Source organism: Phocoena sinus, chromosome 13, assembly GCF_008692025.1.
Source record: "Phocoena sinus isolate mPhoSin1 chromosome 13, mPhoSin1.pri, whole genome shotgun sequence".
Classification (NCBI taxonomy): Eukaryota; Metazoa; Chordata; class Mammalia; order Artiodactyla; family Phocoenidae; genus Phocoena; species Phocoena sinus.
This window is the reverse complement of record NC_045775.1, coordinates 84632848-84656560: the sequence shown is the minus strand read 5'-3', so window position 1 is coordinate 84656560 and position 23713 is coordinate 84632848. Positions and strand designations below refer to the sequence as shown.

Sequence of the window (23713 nt, the reverse complement as noted above, 5' to 3'; positions counted from 1 at the left end):
TCTCACTCCTGAGGCACTGCCCACTTGTGCCAAGCTGTTTGCAACTGCTCTCCATGCAGGAGCCCCACTTGCAAACCCAGTCCCTCATTCAGTGAGCATTCGGGCATGTGGGTATCTGCTCGGGGCTGGGGACAGGGCTTGTGCCTGACGAGCGATGTGTGATCCAGCTCCTTAGGCCAACATCGCGTTCATTGACAGGTCGGAAGAGCAATCCGGGAAGTTAAATTTTCTAAAAAATCAACGTCCAAACAGGAAACACAGACCGTGCCCGCTGTGGGTGTCATCTGGCTCTGCCTCGGCCGTACTCTTCCCCAATTATGTCCAAGGCGTGTGACGCTCGCCCCTTGGGTCTCCTCCATCAGCACGCTCACCTACCGGGCAGGTCTCTGCCTTGACCGCCTGTGTTAATTCTAGATGCCGAAGTGTGCTGGCGTCACCACCACGGGTAAGTTGTGACGTTCCCTTAAAATCACTTTCTGCTTTGAGCTATTTTCTTCTAGCTTTTCTCTGTCAAACTGGAAAAGCAAGCTCAAGGATCTTTCAACAGGACGCTGCTGTACAAAAATCTACCGTGTGAATTTTGGAGTGTCTGAGTTTCTAGTGGTAGGAAGGATACACAGAGAGATACTGAGACTTTTGACAGACTTAGAAGAAGAAAGGAATTCTTGCTGCTCTTCCCCCCCACCCCCCCAAATCGCCAATGGTCCCCCAAAGCCTGGCCACACAGGGCACGGTGGGACCCAACGCAGGGTATGCCAGCCCGTGATGCCAACAGGGGGGCGTCCCTGCTACTGTGAGGCCCTTGGCCTCCAGCGGGCTGTCTCTGCCGGCCATGCCTCGATTGATGGCTGCCTCTTCCACGAGACAGGACATTGCCTTCCAGGTCCTCACCCCACCTCTGCTCAACACCCACCCCACCAGAGAGCATTCAGCTTCCCTGTCACATGTAGATGCCTGAGTGGTGGGTGAGCACCAAGTTCTGGGGTCAAAGTGTCCGAGTTCAAATCCCAGCCGCACCACGTGCTGGTTGTGGGACCTCAGCTGCTCTGTGCCTCGGTCTGCTCTTCTGTGAACAGGAGTAAGTACCTATTTCTTAGAGTCATCATAAGGACCAATCAGTATAAGGAAAATGGACCTTCTAAGTGCTTTCGCCATATTAATGCATAGAAGGGACTCTTAATAGTGCCTGGGACATAGTAAATGCTCAATAAATATTGGCTACCTTTTTATTAGTCTTTAATGGCTTAACAGGTGAAATCTCTCAACAAAATTGCAAACCCTTAAGGTTTAAAGAATCTCATACGGATTTGCAAATGAAGCGACTGACAAGGGATTAATCTCCAAAATATACAAACAGCTCATGCAACTCAATATCAAAAAAACAAACAACCCAATCAAAAAATGGGCGGAAGATCTAAACAGACATTTCTCCAAAGAAGACAGAGATGGCCAAGAGACACATGAAAAGATACTTAACATCACTAATCATTAGAGAAATGCAAATCAAAACTACAATGAGGTATCACCTCACACCAGTCAGAATGGCCAGCATCAAACAAATCTACAAACACTAAATGCTGGAGAGGGTGTGGAGAAAAGGGAACCCTCCTATATTGTTGGTGGGAATGTAAATTGGTGCAGCCACTATGGAAAACGGTATGGAGGCTCCTTTAAAAATCTAAAAATAGAGCTACCACATGACCCAGCAATCCCACTCCTGGGTATACATCCGGAAAAAACTATAATTTGAAAAGATACATGCATCCCAATGTTCACTGCCCCACTAGCTACAATAGCCAACACCTGGAAACAATTTAAATGTCCATCAACAGAGGAATGGTTAAAGAAGATGTGGTATATATACAATGCAACACTACTCAACCATAAAGAAGAATGAAATAATGCCATTTGCAGCGACATGGATGGACCCAGAGACCGTCATACTGAGTGAAGCCTGACAGGGAAAGACAAACATCATATGATATCACTTACATGTGGAGTCTAAAAAAATGGTACAAATGGACTTATCTACAAAACAGAAATAGAGTCACTGATGTAGAAGACAAACTTATGGTTACCAAGGGGGAAAGGGTGGGAGAGGGATAAATTGGGAGACTGGGATTGACATACACACACTACTATACATAAAATAGATAACTAATAAGAACCTGCTGTATAGCACAGGGATCTCTACTCAATACTCCCCGATGATCTGCATGGGGACAGAATCTAAAAAAGAGTGGATATATGTATACGTATAACTGATTCACTTTGCTGTATACCTGCAACTAACACAACATCGTAAATAACTATACTCCAATAGAAATTTAAAAAAAAAAAAAAAAAAAGAACCTCATATGGGCCATTTGAATCACTGCATTGTCTGTGGACAGGTCCTGGGCTTGTACTGAGAAATAAGCAAGTTTGAATTGAAGTGAACTAAACTGAAAGCAGAATTCCTAAGTGGCAACCCAACTCCTCAGCATCAGAAAAGCACTAGGTAGAGTGGTGGCGAGTTTGGGCTCTGTGCTCAGTGGGCCGGGCCTCAGCCCTGCTCTGCTCATTGCTGGCTGGGCCACCTTGGTCTCATCCTCTGTCAAGTGGAGGTGACAGGGCAGCTGTGTAATGGGCACCAGGGAAGTTTCTTGTCCACCCACTAGCAGGGATACAGCGAATCCTAAGTAAAAAGGGAAGAAGATGACGGTTTGGGTAAAAGCTACAAGTAAATGTGGAGATCGTCCATCCTGGCCTCACCTCCGCTGGGGAGTGTGAGGGCTGACTCGGTGTGTGTCTGGGTCCACAGACAGGCACTTAATAAGCATTCAAATGGGTCGGGCATTGACAAATGAGAGTTGGGGTCATTTTCTTACTCTGGAAGGGCCATTTCTCTGGCCCTTCCAGAGTAAGAAAATAATTCGTAAAAGGTGATTCTGAGTTGCTCGAGAATTTCGAATCAGAGTCCCCAACTTTCTAAGTTCGCTCTGCCACGTATGGCAACTGGGTCATCAGGTAATTCCAAGAGGAGAAATCAGAACACTGCAAATCCTCTTTCCCCAAACAGCTCCAGCCACACTCCAGGCCATTCCGGGGTTGACACCTGTTTGCTTTTCATCAGCGCCTCCCACTGCCCGATCCCGTCCACTCGGTTCAAAACCCAACCCCCTCCAAAGAAGCGCCCCACCTCCTCAGATCAGCCCAAAGAAGCTGTGCTGATTTGATGGGGTCTCATCACTACTCCAGCATGAGATGAAAATCAAGATGAAACTGTTTTCCCGACTCCTTAGGGCTGAGTGAGAACCAGCCTCTTCTGACGGCTCTCAGAGCAGAGAACCACCAGCCTCGTGCACCCTGGAAATGGGCTGAACCACAAAGGGCAGATGGATTCAAAGTAATGCAAAGGTATCTGCCTTGCAACGCAAAAAATGCTTTTCTGGGCTACAACACACAGTGACCCACAAAGGAAAAACATGGACGGTGGTTTTGATCTACACACAGCGTCGTCTGCAGCAGCAACGGGAGTGGGGAGCGGCTTCTGAGGAAAAGAATGATCCAGGACGATGTGGAATCCTGGGCCATTAGGGAAGCTGGGGTCACCACCGCCTGTGGATCGGGGGGTGAGATACCCACACAGCAAGGCCACAGTGCTCCCGGGCAGGTGCGGCTCGGGAGAGGCCACCATGGTCCTCCAGCATCACCTGGCCAGGCAGCTGCCACCCTCCTCATCTGTGTCCTGGCCGCGCGTCCACCCATGTGCGGGAGTCAGGGGTGGGGGCTCAGCAGTTTGGCGGGGCTTTTTGGGAGGAGAGAGAAGAGAGGACGTTTTAGCCCAATCAGTCCCACAGGTGGGTACAAGCTTCCTTCCAGATGGGTCTGTGTGGGAATAAACGATGGTGTGGTGGGAAATGGAAGGCTGACCAAATGCCTCCGAGGGGCCCTCCGAGGTGGACCCTCCACCAGCCGGGTGCTGTTCTGTGAGTCAGAGCATCCTGACGGGGGTACCAGGGAGCCCGCAAGGCTCAGGCTGAGAGGAGGGAGTGTGATGGAAGATGGGAGGGGGAGGGAGAGGGGGAAGGGGGAGGGGAGGGGAGGGAGGGAGGGGAGGAGGGAGGGGGAGGGAGAGAGGGGGAGGGAGAGGGGGGAGGGAGAGGGGGAGGGAGGGGAGGGGGAGGGAGGGGGGAGGGAGGGGAGGGGGGAGGGATGGGGAGGGATGGGGAGGGAGGGGGAGGGAGGGGGAGGGAGGGGAGGAGGGAGGGATGGGGAGGGATGGGGGAGGGAGAGAGGAGGAGGGAGAGAGGGGGAGGGAGGGGAGGAGGGAGGGAGGGGGGAGGGATGGGGGAGGGAGGGGGAGGGAGGGGAGGAGGGAGGGATGGGGGAGGGATGGGGGAGGGAGGGGGAGGGAGGGCAGGGAGAGAGGAGGAGGGAGAGAGGGGGAGGGAGGGGAGGGGGGAGGGAGGGGGGAGGGAGTTGGGGGGAGGGAGGGAGTTGGGGGGAGGGAGGGAGTTGGGGGGAGGGAGGGAGATGGGGGCAAGGGCCCGGGACCACACGGCACTCGCCCTTCTCCGCACCCCACCTGGCTCCCCGGGACAGGACGGCAGAGCCTGCCCTCCTGCCCAGACCCTCCTTGCTTCTCAAGTCCTTCCTGGTCCAACAACATCTTCCCAGAGTATCTCACTCCCCCCTCCCACCATCATCCCCGGCACTGAACCCTCACCACCAGCACGTGTCACAACCTACTGCATCTCAGTTACATCTCCAGCGACCCCCAAACCCCTTCTGTCCCCAGCCGTCTGGTGCACATCCCTCCACCAGCTCTCAGGGGGACCTTGTCTTTCTTTGCAGCTGTCTGTCAGCCTCCGTAAAGGCTCTGAGCTCTGCTAACTGTGCTGTAGGCTCACGGCTCCTGGGCGGTTTCTGGGGCACCGGAGGGTGAGGACCTGCACCACAGCCCCCGTTCCAGGTCTTGCTTGTTCCAGGATGACACAGGCCTTCACCCGCCTCCCTCAGGAAGCCTCCGAGGCTTGGCCTCGGCCTGGTGGAGGGCACTCCTTGACCCTCCTCACACACAGACTCCCGCACACCTGCAGCGCCCCGGCTCTGAGGTCTGAATGGCTCTCCAGGAAAGAGGATCACACGTACTGGCAAAGGCCATCAGAACAGAAACTCACCGGTAAATGCCCAAGGAGAGGCGTGATGCTGTCAGAAACGTAGAGGATGCTGCCGTCCGTCGTCACAGCGATGATGAAGCCGTCTAATGCCTGCGGAAAACACAACAGGTTGAAGGCTCCTCAGTCATGCTTTCATGGACGAGAGGGTCACCGAAGCCAAGGACCCCGGGTTAGGATGCCAACTTTATTTCGTAACCCTTCAAATATTTTCACAACTATCACGGTACTTTCCTGTCTGGCACACAAGGCGGTTTCTTACACAGAATTTGTCTAGCCCAGGCAAACTGCTTGCAAAGCACAAAAAGGCTTGGTGAAAAACGGGACCTACTGGTGTCATGAAACAGAATTTAGCCATGGAAACTACCTAACTAGTTGTTTTTTTTTTTTTTTAAATGTCTAATCAGGCTTCATCCTAAAAGTACAAAATGAAAAAAATCTCGAATGTGTTTCAAATAATCTGAAATAGCAATCCTATGACAGTTATAACAACAGCAATTTCAAACACCAAGGCTTGCATAACTTCACAATACAATCATCTCAAAACATGTGATCAAAAACTTTGGGCAGGAGTTTCTTTCATAAATCCTTTGAGGATAGCTACCACGCTTTCGGCTTTGGGCATTTCTTCGTGTTCCACTATAACGACCTCCAGAAGGATATCTCCACTACCACAGTTCTTTGGGAACACGAAACACTGAAACAAAGCATAATGATTCATTTCAGCCCGCCAGAGAAATCTCTTCAAATTATCTGCGTCTTGTCTGGCTGGCCTTTAGTTTAAAGTTCTCCAGGACTTGCCGAAAAAGAAAAGGGTTACCTCCGTCAGCACCATTCAAAAAAGCCTGCATTCCATCCTCACAAGACCAGTTGCTTCCTGCGCCGTGGAACTGAGGCTGGGAGCTACTAGCGTCGATGATCACGGACTTACGCTGCTTCTCCGTGGAGACCATGCACAGAGACGTCACGGTGCCTTCGTGAATAAGGCCTTGGAGACTGGCCACACTCAGAAGCCTGAGAATGTCTCTTTTTGCTTTTTCATCTGATTCTTTAACCTCAACAGGAGTATAACTCAGAGCAGCATGTAGCAGAACGGTAAGCTTCTTCTGAAAGAGATGAGCCACCCTTTGGATTGGGCATACCGCATCCTCAAAACAGCTGCTCGGGTAGGACTGTATGCGGCTCTCCCCACCCCTTTCCTCACAGTTCCTGCTATTTTTCAGCCCTTGAATAGACTTGTCCAATTCAAGCCTGAAAAGCTCAAGTTCTTTTTCAGACCCTCCTAAAAAGCAGACCAGATACTCAAGAGTTATGTTCGGAGTCCGTCGTTGCTGTTTAGTGAAGCAGTTTTTCTTGTGGAAAAGGCGGTAGTAACAACTGACTCTGTAACCTGGAGTTCTCAGCTCCACTCACGCAACACTACCCAGCCCTTCAAAGACTGCCCCCTTAGAAAGACGCTTAGCGATGAAACTGCGCGTCTCTGCCTCCACTTCAGAGGGTAGATTTGCATCCGCCAAGGAGAGGCTGAAATCATCACCGGAGGGAGTTTCTGCATCTGTGCCACTTGGGCTTCCACCATCACTGAACGCTCGCTGCTGTGCCAATCTGCTTCCACGGTAGCTGCAGACACAGTAGTGGCTGCTGGGCAGTGGCTTAAGTCTCCGCTCCTCGGTGGGGCCGCCCTCCTCGCTGCTCTCTCGCTCCCCGCTCACCTCCATCCAGCGATTCCTGCAAGGAGGGGAGCATGGCGGCGGCCTCTGAACGGCCCCGTACCTAAGTGGTTTTAATGATAAGCGTACCTTTGGGCCGAATCAGAACTATCACAGTGACCCATTAAAAGCTGTCAGTGATATTTTACAGTCCCTGTCCTACCCCCAATAACACTCTGAGTTCACTGGTAAACATTCACTAAAGGATAGCAGACCTCACAGAGGTGTTAGAGAAAAGAACCACTGTGCCTGCTGGTTGGCGTAGACCTCTGCTTACATCCATTGCCATATAAAGACCTCCTGAAGGAAGTGTTTGTAAAGAACATTCACGTGAATCCACCAAAGTGAAAGGTAAGGACCGATGGGGAAGTGCTGTGTAACTCAACCAGATCCATGAGAACAGCTGTCCCTCGGTATCCGTGGGGGACTGGTCCCAGGACCCCCGCAGACACCAAAATCCACGAATGCTTAAGTCCCTGAGAGTTGCTCCCGTATCCTTGGGCTCTACATTCTCAGATTCAACCAACCTCGGATGCGGAACCCACAGACACGGAGGGTCAACTGTATTTCAAAATAACCGGAAAATTCATCTGTTTAGAAGTTTTTACTGAGTGCCTGCTCCATGCTAGATGCACTGCTCTGGGTGCCCATGAGAGAAGAGATACAGGCCGTCCGTGTTATCTCACAGACTCACTGTTTTGTTTTCAGATTCCTTATCAGGTGCTCACGACGCTCTCATAAGACACACGAGAAAGGTGATTTCTAAAATTCAGACTCTATTCAGCAGAGAATGGGGTCATCCTGGCAACTGGCTCTATGGGCACAGTGATGAGATGGAGGAGATTAAAAACAAAGTCCACCTCCCCAGAAACAAATGTTTGAGGACGCAATACGCTCACGCAGACCATCCCTGTAAACTATCACTGTTGCCTCACTGACTGTATTGTTAAAATAGCATTTGCAAATACGGGAATTTTTCCGCTTTGGGGGAAAAAAAACCCAAACTGAAATATGTGCTTAGAAAGTTCTGGAAACATTCTGTATGCACTCAGCTATATCCTCCTAGGGTGTTACTGAGATCTGCACAGCCAAAGGGCACGGATTCCTTCAGGGTAGGAGGGTGTGGCCAAGTGCACGGCAGCAGTAAGCGGAAATAGTCCAGTAAGTGTGCAGAGAAGGGCACCCACCATCACCACGCACCAAAGTGGGAAAGAGTTCTTTTCACCAGGAAGATTAACATGTGGGTCATTTACCGTTTAACACTTACGTACTGCAGGATTTAAGACTGAAAAATATATTGAAGCACGTTTCTTAAGTGGACCTCATCCTCTTGGAATTTATCTGTGGTTTTCAACTGGGAGCAACTTTGCCCCCCTGGGGATATCTGGCAATGTCTGGAGACATTTTTGCTTGCCAATTCTGGGGTGGGTGCTCCTGGCAGCTAGCGGGTAGAGGCCAAGGATGCTTTGAAACCTCCCATCTACAACACACAGGATGTCCCTACAACAAAGAATTATCAGGTCCGAAATGCCGAGAGCGCTGAGCTGGAGAGATCCTGGATCAGATTTATGGCTCATGGTGAACACAGAGGTACATCCTACTGAACTTTATTTCTTTTTCCCTTAAGTATTTTTCTAAATTAAAAAAAAAATCATAGTAGCAGTGCTCCTGGAAGTGAATTTTTTTGAACAGGTGGAGGCACCGTTGATGACGTCAGCTGGACCATTTTAGAAAAAGTAGATTAGAATATCGGGAAAAGCACAGGGAGCCCATGCCCTCTTGAAGTTGTAAAGCGAGTGGGTGTTAAAGAGCTGAAGATATTTATAGATGGAAGATAACGCCCGTCGGCGTTTTCCGTCAAATGCACAAGAATTACACCGAGTCACTGCTTTGAGAATGCTCGCGATGGTTGTGGAAGTCCCACCCGCAGCGTTTGAGAGGGACTCAATAGAACGTGACTGAAGAGCGATGTGCCCCTCTTATTGCATTGGGAACTTTGGCAGGAGCTTCAGGGACGCCAGAGATACCGTAACGGCCCGAGTTTCATACCTGCCGCACACCAGAAGGAAATGAAACCACCCCTTTCTGCCCATTCCTGGCTCTGACAGAATGTTTTTTGTCTTCTCTGGGACAACATCTGGGCTAAGAGATGGCTGTAGCTTTTCTGAACAAAATTCAGAAATTCCACACACTCCCTAGTTGCCAGTCAGTAAGAGCTTTCCCTTTTTTGAGTTTACTTGTTCCAACGCTTATAGCCACCATCTTGGCCAGTTTACACTCAACCAGCTTGGCTGGTCTGCGACCAAGTCATTTTGTTCTTTCAAATTCCATAACTGTATGAGTTCTCATGGAGTCTGGTTTGGGGCTCTTCTGGGAGAAGAGGGAAGAAGGAGGGATTCACATCCAGACGGCACCCGCAGTGCAGTTCCCTGGGGCCTGATGGGTTCTGTCCTGGGTTTCATCTTCATTTAGAAAGGAACCTCCTGGTTATGAAGACATGGCATCTGATCCTCATGCTCCCTGAAATGGCTCTGAACAAAGGAGGGGGATATGCAGCTGGAATGGGACCCACACTATGGAGAAGTTGCATCTTGGAAAATGAGAGCATCGTCCTGTGGGAACCATCATGGGGAAGGTACAGGAGGCTCCCGTCACCCATCACCCAGCCTGTGTCTACTGAGGGGCAAGAGGGTAGAAGAGGAGCCGCAACAGTCAGAGATAAGTCAAAAGTTCTAGTCGGTGGGTTTCCCATATGCCTCAAAGATGCAATTCACCCAGAAGGTCCACTTGCTGTATAGGCTTAATTTTGGGGTCCAATTCACTCATCTAGCATGATTTCCTTTAGACTGGCTTTAGGGAGTCTACACTGGGAGCAGAAGAAAGTGCATAGAGCATACCCATACAAATCTAAAATCTTCTTTTTCTAGAAATTTCCGTCTCCTAAGTCTCAGTTCAGCCCCAATTTTTGTCTTTAAAATAAAGTCTGTCATGAGAGGCAAAGAAGGACACTACATAATGATCAAGGAATCAATCCAAGAAGATACAACGATTGTAAACATATATGCACCCAACATAGGAGCACCTCAATACATAAGGCAAATGTTGACAGACAGAAAAGGAGAAATTGACAGTAACACAGTAATAGCGGGGGACTTTAACACCTCACTTACATCAACGGATCAGCCATACAGAAAATCAATAAGGAAACACAGGCCTTAAATGGCATATTAGACCAGATGGACCTAATTGATATTTATAGAGTATTCCATCTGAAAGCAGAGAATACACATTCTTTTCAAGTGCACATGGAACATTCTCCAGGTCAGATCACATGCTGGGCCACAAAGCAAGCCTCGGTAAATTCAAGGAAACTGAAATCCTATCAAGCATCGTTTCTGACCATAACGTTATGAGATTAGAAATCAGCTACAAGGAAAAAAAAAAAAAACTGCAAAAAACACAAACACGTGTTTTGGAGGCTAAACAATATGCTACTAAACAACCAATGGATCACTGAAAAAATCAAAGGGGAAATCAAAAAATACCTAAAGACAAATGAAAACACGATGACCTAAAACCTACGGGATGCGGCAAAAGCAGTTCTAAGAGGGAAGTTTACGGCGATGCAAGCTTACCTCAGGAAGCAAGAAAAATCTCAAATAAACAACCTAACCTTACACCTAAAGCAACTAGAGAAAGAACAAACATGACCCAAAGTTAGCGGAAGGAAAGAAATCATAAAGATGAGAGCAGAAATAAATGAAATAGAGACTAAGAAAACAATAGAAAAGATAAGTGAAAACTAAAAGCTGGTATTTTGAAAAGATAAACCAAATTGATAAGCCTTTAGCCAGACTCAGCAAGTAAAAAAGGGAGAGGGCCCAAATCAGTAAAATTAGAAATGAAAAAGGAGAAGTTACAACCAACACTACAGAAATACAAATGACCATAAGAGACTACTGCAAGCAACTATTATACACTGTTAACCTTATAAAAGTCCTGTTCCCTCAAGTACTTTTGATACCCTGAAACTCCTCGCGGCGGGGGGAAAGTGCTACAGACTTTTTAAGAGGGTTATATGCTAGAGGGTTATGTGTCTTAATTACTTTCCCCTAAGAATTAAAAGATAAAATGATTTCTGTGAAGTAGCATAATGATGCATTAATTCAACATGGTATTTCACAAGCTCCTCTAAATTTAACGTACTTAAAATGCATTTGCTTCTGGAGAAAGTTCTGTATTTTCTTTAAATATAGTTCACACGCAGATTTAAGTATCTTTCATTTCATGCAAATGTACATTAATGCTTTTATATTTCATAATATTTGGACATCTTCATTCTGGCATTTTCTTACTCCAGTAACTTTCTGTTTTCTGCACAGTTAATCTATGTAAATTAACGTTTACATCAGTCTTATATAGGCACATAAGATGAGATCTAGACAGACAGATTCCCAAAGAGCCATTCTCTAAAACCCTGCCAGGAACCACAGACACAGCCAGTGTCTAACTTCCTCTGGCTGAATCCATCCATCCCAGGTTTCTTCTTCTAATTCAAGGGCCCAGACATGCCATGTCTGGGGCTTTCTCTCTGTCCACCGTTGTATCCGAACACTCCCAGTCTCATCCCCAGTTCAGAAGTCAGCACCATCTAGATGTTTTTGCAGTGACTTATCCTCATCTGTACCGAGAAGTTTCACCCATAGAGAAACACGATGTTGAAGAAGGCCAGGCACTCAGATCGGTCAGATTCCCTCAAATCCAGCCCAGCAGATGGGCGTGGGCCCTTAACTGTCCGGAGGAAGAAATGTGAGCATCCTTCTTGGCACAGAGAGACCACGTGTTGGGTGGGGAGACATAGTCACGTATGGCTGATATCCACCCGTCACGTTGATGGAATGGGAGATCAAGTTAAAAGCATTATTTTAAAAGAAGACTTTGGCTTTCAAAATGTGTCCTACTAAGGGAAAAATATATAATTGCTGCATTATATTCTACATAAACACAGGGCAGAGACGTGATCCCCTCACTCTCCCTACCTCCAACTCTGTTCCTGCCTGGCTCCCCAACTAGGTATCCTCTGGTTGGGAGATGTGAGTGGGCTGGCAGTCACCATGGCAACGGTACACACTTGCATTGAGTTTGGGGATTCTCGCTTCTACTGCCCAACTCGGTAGCCAAAACATAAGCGAGGGCAGGCAGATTTTTCCAGAGTCTATCTGTTCCCAGCCCTCTTTGCAGGGTCAAGAACGGTTGTTTACTTTGGGCACAGGGTCTTATCTGGAGCAGGCAGCTACATTTTAATTTGCAACCCGTTAAGCTAATTGGAAAGTGCATTTCACCTCCAACATCAGCTGGGTGAATTCTTCATTACTGAGGAATGAAGGCTTCCAGTCCTGCTGAATGTCACAGATTTCCGTTTGCGCTGAGACTTCTAAAAAAAAAAAAGCATAAACAAGCTTTTAGATGGGAAGGCACCTAGAAGTTGGAATTAACAGATGAAGCACACATTATTTCTATGTGATTTTGTGTAAATGTGTAGTTTAATGAAAGAAGCTGATATAAGGACATAGGTTACTCTGATTTCTGAGGACTGGGTGCTTTGGATACAATGGGCTTAAAAACACCTCTTGACGTTTTCACACCCCTTTAATGAGGCTTCTGTGAGGAGAGAACCCCACCCTCTGCACTGGGTGTAGTGCCTACAATTAGCAGGTGGTACCATGCCCTTGAATTTCTACATGACAAAGCCCATCAGCGGTTGGAGTTATGTGGTTGCCACCTCTCAAGGCAACAGGAACGAGGACAGGGATGGAGGGTCACATCCTTAAGCTGCTTCTTCATGGTCAAGGTGAAACAAAACGCTTTAGTGAGCTGGTATTTTCAAAATTCCAGAAACATCTTAGGTGCGTAGCATCTAACCTACTGTGTCTGTACAGATTGTAATGTATTTTTCAGCATTTCCAGTTCCTGAAGTATAATGTGCTATACGAAAACATGTTACTTAGTTGCTTTTAAGGCCAGAATTTACTCTTCCCAAAACTTTTTTGGGTTAATCTGTACTTTGCCCGTTTCAAGTAACTACGTTGTTTGGAAGACGTTTTTCATATTTGTGAATTTAATAGTCATTGGTCTACACAGGACTCCTTAAACACTCTAGCTCTCCTGCCCTTTTGTCTTTTCTTTATCATAGTTGATGGAAATTGGTTTTTACTATTCATGACTTAGAATAATTTCCTTCTGCTTCACAACTCGGTAACTTCATGTAAATTCTTAGGATTTTTGTCAAGTTCGGGAAAACACCAATCAAGTTTCTTTCCTATAAAAACTGTAAGATTTCAGGGCATTTCACTTTTTTTTGGTTTACTGACTAATCTTCAAACCTCTTTTTTGTTTTTTAATTTTTATATAATTTTTAAAGGTTACTTTCCATTTACAGTTATTATAAAATATTGGCTCTATGCCCTGTGTTGTACAATACGTCCTGGAGCCTATCTCACACCCAATAGTTTGTGCCTCTCAATCCCCCAGCCCTGTATTGTCTACCCCCTCCCACCGCCACTGGTAACCACTAGTTTGTTCTCTATAGCTGTGAATCTGCTTCTTTTTTGTTACATTCGCTAGTTTGTTGTATTTTTTAGATTCTACATATAAGTGATAGCACACAGTATTTATCTTTCTCTGTCTGACTTATTTCGCCTAGCATAATGCCCTCCAAGTCCATCCATGTTGCTGCAAATGACATTATTTCGCTCTTTTTTATGGCTGAGTAATATTCCACTGTATATATGTACCATATCTTCTTTACCCATTCAAGTGTCGTTGAACACTTAGGTTGTTTCCATGTCTGGCTTCTGCCTTTCTGAAAGAGGGTGCTTTATTAATAAAATATCTCTTATAAGATTATTACAGGGAGCTCAAATGCTATACTGAATATGTTTGTTTTTCCTTCAGTTTATCCTCCATCTTTAACCAATGTTTTGCTCCACTTCATGCAGTAAGAGGTTTCTTTAGGGGTTATTTTCTTGGTGCTGAGAAAAACCCACGTAGCTATGATTTATCTCTTTACCTCGGAGAGAATCATATTCTGTTCAACAACCTCCTAGAAAATGCAAATTGTCCAGGCAGATAATCTACAAACTTAAACGAGGAGGGACATTGAAAGGCCTTCTCCTTTGACGCTGTGTTGTTGGTAGTTTCTCCGCAGGGAGTTTGGTGAGTTCATCCTGACATCTGAGTGAATGGATGTGAGTGAATGAAAGTGGTCACTGCTGAAAGAAGACGCTGTGAAGGGTGAGTTACACGTGTGACTCTGTAAACCTCCCCGGGCTCAGTCACCCCGCATTCCCTGCGGGGAGGAGATCTCCCTTCTTGATTTCTGAAAGAGTATTTGCTGCTCTTGCATACAACTGAAGTTTTGTCTTTCATGATTTGAAAGGAGCACAAAAGAGCCACTAACAGCCATTGGTCACTGGACACAGGAAGAAACCCAGGAAAGGCAACCGTGGTGGACAGGTCGTCAGCCAACAGCACTGAAGGGCCGCCAGCGGGGACCAGTGTGGGGACCCCTCTCAGCTGATGCCACTGTGGCCACAGGCTGTGCCCAGCGAAAGGCATCCTGGGAAGCAGAGGCCAGGCGCTACACACACATCTGGGCCAGTTATCGTTCTGGGGTCCCAGCTGAGCCAAAGAGGAGAGGGTGAAACTCCCAGTTCCTCAGATCAATGACTGCGACCCTTTTACCACTTAGAAAAGAGATGGACTTGCGGCTATGCTTATCAACGAACCCATAAATACCCTCCCCCTTTTCCCAACACATACGCTCTTCTATAAAATTCCTCTGACCATCAGGATGAAACTGTAGGTTAATCGTTTGTCTAGGAGAACAGTCTTTCTGGCAGCCCAAATCTGATATAGACAAGGACAATCCAACTTACGTTTCTTTTAGATCATTCAGTACGACTAGATACTTTCCATAGCAACAGCATAATCCTGAAAGCTGCCATTTCATTCACTTTGATTTTCAATAATCTGATTACAGCCCTTGCAAGTTAAGGCTCCATCCACAGCACGTTAAAAAATATACAGATAAAATGTCTCCGAGCAAGTTAAACTGGGAAATCGAATTCAGTGTTATAATCACATCTCTACTGGCATTTTACGGGAACAATATTACAAGCTATAGGTGACAGGGCAGGATTAGCAAAGCGATATCGTCAGAGTGGTTTCTAAACAGCAAGGGAAGCACAACCATCGGGGAGCAATTTTGCAGGGGAACATTGCAATCAGAAGCGGAACCCCCAAAGTCTACCAGAGTTTAAGTTGTACTTGTGCCCTAGAACGTTCACCTCCCAACAGCTCATGCTACACATGAACAAGCAGGTACGACTTTAGGTTATATACGGTCAAGGAGGGGTCTGGAAAATGGGGCAGAAAATAGGCTGGATGGGGTAACTGTCACCCTGTCCAACAGGGACATTTCTCCTTGTTCTGCCGCCATCTCCACCCCACCCCCGCTCACTAAGGCAGACGTACGGAAGGGGCAAGGATGAAGACTAGAATTTGATGTTGGGAGAAAGTGACACCGAATCAGCTGAGACTCGCACAGGCAGAGGAAAGCGCACAGGTCAGCCTGGTCTCGTAGAAGTAACGTTTCCACGGGTGTGGATAAGGCTGCCCAATACGCCTTGTTATCTACACAGTTTAGGGGTTTCTCTCCTGTAACAGATCCTGATGACACAACAGTTCCCTACAGAGAAACACGGTCAGATTCTCATTTTGAGTTGGATTACTCCAAAGAGAAAACGTATGCACTCCAGGATCAAGGTGTATCTCCCAGGCTGAGAAAACAGGGATGCTTGCCAGATTATTGAGGAAAGAGCTAAATCACTATAACGACTACCTGCACCTCATCATCATGCCTGACGTATCACGTGGTCCACCTTCAGCGTGAAGGCAGAAAGTACATCTAAATCCACAGTTCTTAACCCTGGCTGTGTGCTGGAACCACCTGGGCAGCTTTAAAAATACTGATGCTTAGGCCTGACCCAGGGGTGAGCTGGTAAAAGGATCTCCACACCCACAAGAGTAGTGTTTGCCTGTTTTTATGGTGTAAATTCTCAGACCCTGGCTGATTTCTAGCTGCCAACTTGATGTCAACTGGCTTGGAAAACTCTTGAAAATTTAACAATCACCTTTTGCAAGCTGGGCTGAGCCGGCTCCAGCTCACAACCTGGGTTCCACCCCTAGAAATTCTGAGGTGTTGGCCTGTGAGGTGTGACCCAGTTACATGTATTTTTAAAAGCTCCTCAGGTGATTCTAAGGGGCCACCAAGGGTGAGAGCCAGTAGTCTAAACGGCCACACTAATAAACAGCTATAGTGTAGCTATGATGTCTCTACCTATAAGAGTCCCATAAATCACGTCTTGTGGAGAAGCAGTACGGTGTAATGTTAAAAACTTGGGCTCTGGAGACAGAATGCCTGGTTTAGATTCTGTACCTTCCTGGCTGTCTGATAATAGTGGCTGAACATCTCTGTGCCTTGGCTGCCTCATCTGTGAAAAGGTACCAACCCAAAGGGTCACTGTAAGGCTCAGATGAGATGCACTCCAGTGAGTCGCTCTATGGAGCCCTTAGAACAATGCCTGCCTGGCTCGAGGTGAGCCCCGAATTAATGCTAACCATGCTGTCCTCCACCCCATTGCAGATGCTTGCGGAGTTCATGTCCATTTGGATTATAAGTTAAGTTACTGTTTGTTTTTTGCTTTAATCTAAATTTTGGTCCAACCATTATGTTTCTCAGTGAAATCTGTCTTGGATTTTCTATTTTCTTTTGAATGTGGAATAAGGATGAGGGAGATCTGGGGTTGATCCTGGTTGCATTTCAGGGGGCTGTGTGGAGTAGGCCTTAGTCTTAAGAAAAAGGTGAGATGGACACAGGCACTCCTGGTGGTAGGAGGCTGCATTTCTGCTGACGGATCCTTTCCAGGTCCCAGATTTGACAATTCTGTAATTTCACAGTGGACAGAGCCCAACATAAATGCCACACTGATGAACTTGATCTCAGCTGTCCTATTTCTTGGTGGCACTGACCTAGTTTGAGTAATTTGCACACAATATCTTGGTAATCAAACCAACCTGCCCTTTCATTTAGCTAAATCATCATTTAGGAAATATAACCATTCTGCTTAAATTATTGGGGGCAATCAACTATCGCTGCAATCCTTTATTCTTGTTCCCGGCTTGACTGTTCTTCCCCGACTTTTAACAAAAGCAATTAACATATTCTTTACTCTCCCCTGGGCAGCTCTGGGGTAAAAAAGGAGATATATCATTACTGTCACATTTGTAATAGGCATACACAATCATTACAGAAATAATAAAAGAATAACAAGTATAATGAAACTTTCTAGTGTCCCAGCTGTGCCCTCTTCCATGAAATCATCTTGTCTAGGAAAATGTTCAGTGAAGGAGAAGCATCACGGTAAGCACAGAAGATCTGCAATTATCTCCTCAGTAATGTGACATTTCTGACTTTAATATGTTTGGTGTCATGGCTAAGGAAAAAAAAAAAAGAATTCTGTTCTTGCTTGTTAGTAGCTCCTGAACCCTCCCCTCACTCTTCAGTTTTTTTGTACCATCCACAGGGGAGCAGTAGTGCAGGGTGGGCCGTGCTAAGAGGTAAAAGGGTTGGAAGGAGAGTAAAATGGAGACAGGATGATTTGAGAAAGACATAAGTTCAAGGATGGATTCAAGTAATAAGTTCACATAACGGAATACTAGGTACCAATGAAAATGAATTAGCCATTGCACTGGAAGAACACAGATTAGTCACACAAACATCACGTTCATAATGTATGATTTCATCTGAGTAAGGGCCCAACAGACGAAACCAATCTCTGGTATTAGAAGTCAGCCAGAGAATACCTTTGGGGAAAGCAGAGGTAAATAGGAAGGGGCAACTACTGGGGAAGCTTCTATTTCTTGACCTGGGTGTTGGCTTCCTGGCTGTATTCACTCTGGCATAACTAATTCAACTGTACAGTTATGATCTGTATTTTCTGTATGAGTGTTATACCTTTATAAAGTATTGAAAAGTTAAATAAAAAGAGTGGAGTGCTGGAATAACTAGATAGTCACATGTAAAAGGATGAATTTTGACTCCCTACTTTACTTCATATACAAAAAATTAAGTCAACGTGGATCAAATATCTAAATGTTTAACGTATGGCTTATATCTAACTGCTTAAATTATAGCTTAAAATTATAAAACTATTACAGGAAAATATAGATTTAAACCTTCATGACCTTCATCGACAATAGTTTCTTAGATATGATACCTAAAGCACAAGAAACCACCACCACCACCAAGAAGATAAATTGGATATCATCAAACTTAAAACTTTCCCATGTCAAAGGACATCATTAAGAAAGTGAAAAGACAACCCCCAGAATGAGGAATGTATTTGCAAATTATATATCTGATAAGGGTCTAGTATCCAGAAATCTTACAACTCAACAGCAAAAACATAAATAATCCAATTAAAAATGGGCAAAGGATTTGAATAGACAGTCTCTAAAGAAGACATACAAATTTGCCATGTGCCAGTAAGCCCATGAAAAGCTCAACATCATTAGATATTAGGGAAATGGAAATCAAAACCACAATGAAATATCACTTCTTATCAACCAGGAAGGCTATAATAAACACACACACACACAATCAGACAATAACAAGTGTTGGTGAGGATGTGGAGAAACTGGAATCTTCATCCATTGCTGCTGGGAATGTAAAAATGGTACCACTGCTATGGCAGACAGCCTGGCAGTTTCTCAAAAATTTAAACACCAAGTTACCATTCGACCAAGCAATTCCACTCCTAGGTACACCCAAGAGAACTGAAAATATATATCCACTCAAAAACTTGTATAGGAATGTTCACAGCAGCATCATTTAACAGCCAAAAAAGTGAAAATAGCCCAAATACCTGTCAACTGGTAAACAGGTAAGTGAAGTGATATCCTCACAACAGAATATTATTTGGCCATAAAAAGAGATGAAACACAGATACTCGCTAAAATAAGGATGCTAAGTGAAAGAAGCCAGAAACGAAAGACCACGTATTGTATGATTCCATTTGTATGCGATGCCCAGAACAGGCAAATCTATAGAGACAGAAAGTATTCAATAGATCAGTGGTTGCCAAGACTTGGAGGGAGGGTGGAAATGGGAAGTGACTGCTAGTGGGGTACAGGGTTTCTTTGGGGGATGATAAAATTAGATAGTGTCTATGGTTGCACAACCTGTGAGTATACTAAAAGCCAGAGAACTATAGATTTTAAAGTAGTGAATTTCATGCTATGTGAGTTACATCTCAATTTAAAAATGGATTTGATATTAAGTCCATTAATTACTTTTGATTACTTTTTTCCATGGTATTAATTTTTTCCTTCTACCTAAACTCTTTGGTAGAAGGCCAAAGAGTTTAGGGGCGGTGGCGGCAATGGATGGAGACACCAGTGCCGTCTGATCCACTGGAAAATGAATACCTGGGCATGGCAGGGCTGTACGAAAAGGCTTGCTCCAGACATTTTTAATCAAGATGCTTCCATTGTTAGTGCCGCCCTGCTTGGGTTGGGTGCGACCTGCGAGTCTGCTCTGGATTCCCTCCTCTGGCTGAGAAAGCAATTTGGGAGGTGAGTGTCCTGTCCCAAACCTGCTGGAGACAGGGTTTTTCTAGAGGGTGGAGTGCCTTGGAAAGAGGAAACCTATGACGGAGGAGATCGGGTTTGCTGGGGAGAGAGAACCAAGCAGGAAGACCAACTTGATGGAGTCATCGCCAAATGGAAATGGCAGGAACAGAGTAAAAACGGAGAGAAGCGTAACCATTACCGTTGTGTTTCTGCAGGAATCCGATGACCTTCTCCAGCACGGTGGTCTTGTCCATCTTCCGCGTGTTGCCAGGCCAGCATGGAGCTGAGCTCTTTGATGAGAACATTGAACTGGTCCCGACGCTTCTTCTCAGACTTGTTTCGAGAAGCTCTGTCAACGCAAAATACACAGGTTACTGGAACATTCCACTTCTGGAAGCCTTCCTTACGGATGGAGGCACTGTCGGTCAGAGTGTGTTCTGCTGAGATCATCGCATCAAAACTTTTCAAGGAAAGAACATGCACCATATTTCCGAGCTGAGTAACAGGGACAGAAAAAATGTTACGCTAGGCTCCTGGCCACAGAGAGAGACAGAGATCGGTGAGTCACGACTCAGATGCAAATCTTACAGATCGGCTCTGTGGCCAGATGCTCTGACCTCCAGAGAACAAATGACATGCTGATTATCAAGATAAACAGCCCCGAGGGGCTTGCTCTGACAGTCTGTCCTCAGGCCCAAACAGACAGTCTGTCCTCAGGCCCAAACCAACCCAGAGCGCCTAGCCCCTGATGCCAAGTCACGAGGGATAACCAGGCATCCTGAGTGTCCAGTAGAGAGCCAGTGCCACCCAGGGCACACGTCCTGCCCACTGCCCCAGAGCTCATCACCCTGTTGGGGGGTCCAGGCACACCCCACACAAAACCATCTACAAGCCACGCATGGTTCAGAGGCAACGCGACAGGGACTGCATGTGACAAGCTGCTAAATGTTGCTGAACCCTTTTAAAAATGACATGGTGGAAACATCAGTGCATGTTACTAATGTGAACGAGCTAATCTGCAACGACTGCACACTCGCAGACTCCAACTCTATGATGTTCTGGAAAAGACAAAGCCATGGCGACAGTAAAAAGATCAGCGGCTGCCAGGGCCTGAGGTGGTGGGGGAATGAACAGGTGGACACAGGGGATTTTTAGGGCTGTGAAACTGTTCTACATGATACTATAATGGCAGATGTGTGTCATATATTTGGCCAAACCCAGAGAATGTACAACCCCAAGAGTGAACCCTAAAGTAGACTACGGTCTTTGTGGGACAATGATGTGTCAATGTAGCTTCATAAGTTGCAGCAAATGGACCAGGCGTGTTGGTGGCGTGTTTGTAATCGGGAAGGCTGTGCATATATAGCGACAGAGAGCATATGGAAAATCTCTGTACCTTCCACTCAATTTTGCTGGGAACTTAAAACTGCTCTAAAAATAGAGTTTTTTTTTTTTTTTTTTTTTAAATGACACACTACACTGCACGCCTACAGAAGAGATCAAAGTGGAGCTGCTCAGTTTGAGGGGAAGGGATCTGCTCTGAGCCACTGAGGCACTGAGGCAGCCCAGGATCCCAGGAACTCGGATAGGAAATCACGGCTGCAGGGGCTGCTCTACTAGACAAGGGACCAACCCGCCCCCCAGAGCCTGAAGAAGCCTGAGAATCTGTGGCACCCCAGAGGCCTTGATCCTTAGACACACCACAGGCCAACAGCCAGCTTACTCAAAGCTGATCCAGGGCCGGGAAAGCTGACCCACCCCTCCCAAATTCACCCCAGATGGATTCGTTCCAGAAAGTCAGCTCACCGAGACAGAGCAAGGGCCACAGCTGCAGGGTCCATTGAACTTGCTGGTCCAGGCCCCCTGGGGCCCAGGGTCAAGGTGCCTGGAGCAGCAAATCACCCACCAGGAGGCCACTGGCCAATGCGTGGTCAGGACAGGATGCTGGCGGCTTGTGACAACTCAGCAGCTTCCCCTCAGAGGGATTCACCTCCCCTAGGGTAGGTACCAATATCCACAGGTGTCAGTATCACCATAGATTCAGCTTCCCCAAACAGCCCTTAGAAACAGAGGCACACCCCCCAAACACCCTTTCCCTTGATGCTGTGATGGCCGCAACCATTCCGCTTGTCACTGCCTAACCGCACACGACCTGTCTTGGTTTCAACCCACCCGTATACAAGTCATCTTTTGCTGATTTCGTCTCAGTTTGGAGGGGTTCCTGATAACAGCTGAGGTAATTCTTTACAGCTCACCTAAGGCGTGTGGTAGCTACCCTTACCTAAGGGTCTCTTCCTTTTCCTGACCTTTCCCTCCTTCCTCTCTCTCCTTGGATTTCCGGGAGGACCCGAAATCCTCAAGGCATTTCTACAAAGACCTCCCTCCTAGGCTAGTCACTATCTTCAAGTACACTCTCTCCCAATCTCTCCCACAGTCTGACTGCAGGTGTAGCAGTAAGATGCCAAGGTGCCTTTGTGCCAGTCCAAGGTAAAAAGCATACTGTTCAAACACATGGGAGAGAAGAAAGGAACCTTTTAACTTTCTGAGTGACTGTCTATGCATTATAAATAATTTTTTGGCCTAGATTTGAAGAGTGACATGCAACCTCCTTAGTCAAAAAAAAGCTCTGTTCCTGTCCTAGTTTGCCCATTATAAATTATTGGTGAGCAGATAACACCCAGCTCATTATGACTCTGTTCTCTTCTTCAGTGGGTATAATGACAATGAACACAGCCTGGCAGAGACAATGATGAAGGCTCATATCATTAGTGACAGGAACACAAGCTTGTTTCTGTCAGCCTCCGCCTGGGACACATGGTAGTGCCCACTGGAAATTGGTCAGTGTCAGCTGAATCCACAGCTCTGAGCCAAGAAGGAAAAAAAAAAGCCTTAAATGACCTTATTTCTGATAAGGAGGTCTGGCTCGGCAGGCCCCGAGACCACCATGCCCTAAGGCACTGGGAAAACAGGTTGAAAGACACTTAAACAATCAGCCTTTGGGTTTGTTTTTTCCTTTAAGGCATTATTTATGTTCAGTGAAACTCATCCGTTTTATGTGCGCAGTTTGATGAATCTTGGTAACTGTGGAACCACCACCAAAATTGAGCTGTGAAGTAGCTCCTCCATCCTAAAAGGTTTTCTCCTGCATCTTTGCTGTTGATCTCCCCTGGACCACAGCCCCGGGAAACCACTGGTCTGCTGTCACTGTAGTTTTGTCTTTTCGAGGATTTCATATAAATGGAATCAGACAGCACAGAATCTTTTTTTTTTTTTTTTTTGCGGTACGCGGGCCTCTCACTGTTGTGGTCTCTCCCATTGCGGAGCACAGGCTCCGGACGCACAGGCTCAGCGGCCACGGCTCACGGGCCCAGCCGCTCCGCGGCATGTGGGATCTTCCCGGACCGGGGCACGAACCCGTGTCTCCCGCATCGGCAGGCGGACCCCCCAACCACTGCGCCACCAGGGAAGCCCAGCACAGAATCTTTGACTTTTATTTAGCATAACGTTTCGGCGATTCATCCATGCTGTTGCATATATTAATACTTCATTCCTTTTGACTGCTGACTAGTATTCAATTGGGCTGTTTCTACTTCGGGGGTATTAAGAATAATGCTGCTCTTATTATACAACACGGGGAATAAAGCCAATGTTGTGGAATAATTGTAAATGGAAAGTAACCTTTAAAATTTGTATAAAAATTAAAAAAAATAATAACACTGCTCTGAGTATTCATTTCCTTGTCTTTGTGCAGACACAGGGGTAAGTACAAAGGTATGAAACTGCTGGGTCATATCATAAGAGTATGTTTAACATCGTAGCGTAGGACCGTACAGTTATACAAAATGGCTGTCCTGTTTCTGCTTTTCCACCTGCAACGTATGAGAGTTCCTGTTGCTCCACATCCTTGCAAACACTTGGCATTGTCAGTCTTTCTTCACTTTAGCCACTGTAGCGTTATCTCATTGTGGTTTTAATTGGCATTTTTCTCATGATGAGTGAGGTCAGCATCTTTTCACATGCTTAACCCTCTTTCGTATATCTTCTTTTGGGAAGTTTCTGTTCAAATCTTCTGCCCATTTTTCAATTGGGTTGTTTGTCTTCTTTTTATTGAGTTTAAGAGAGAGAAAAAAAGAGAGAGGAGGTCCAGGA

The 23713-nt window shown here is 46.3% G+C and overlaps 1 protein-coding gene and 1 pseudogene across 1 annotated transcript in view; both read right to left on the bottom strand.

Moving 5' to 3' along the window:
* The window catches only part of NPAS2 (neuronal PAS domain protein 2), a 181491-nt gene that overhangs the window by 52713 nt on the left and 105065 nt on the right, over positions 1 to 23713 (bottom strand). Inside the window, 4 exon segments of the mRNA XM_032653019.1 lie at positions 5166 to 5255; positions 12214 to 12305; positions 19764 to 19836; positions 19838 to 19913. Coding sequence (XP_032508910.1) covers positions 5166 to 5255; positions 12214 to 12305; positions 19764 to 19836; positions 19838 to 19913 — 331 coding nt within the window.
* Positions 5716 to 6908, bottom strand: LOC116764414 (annotated as a pseudogene).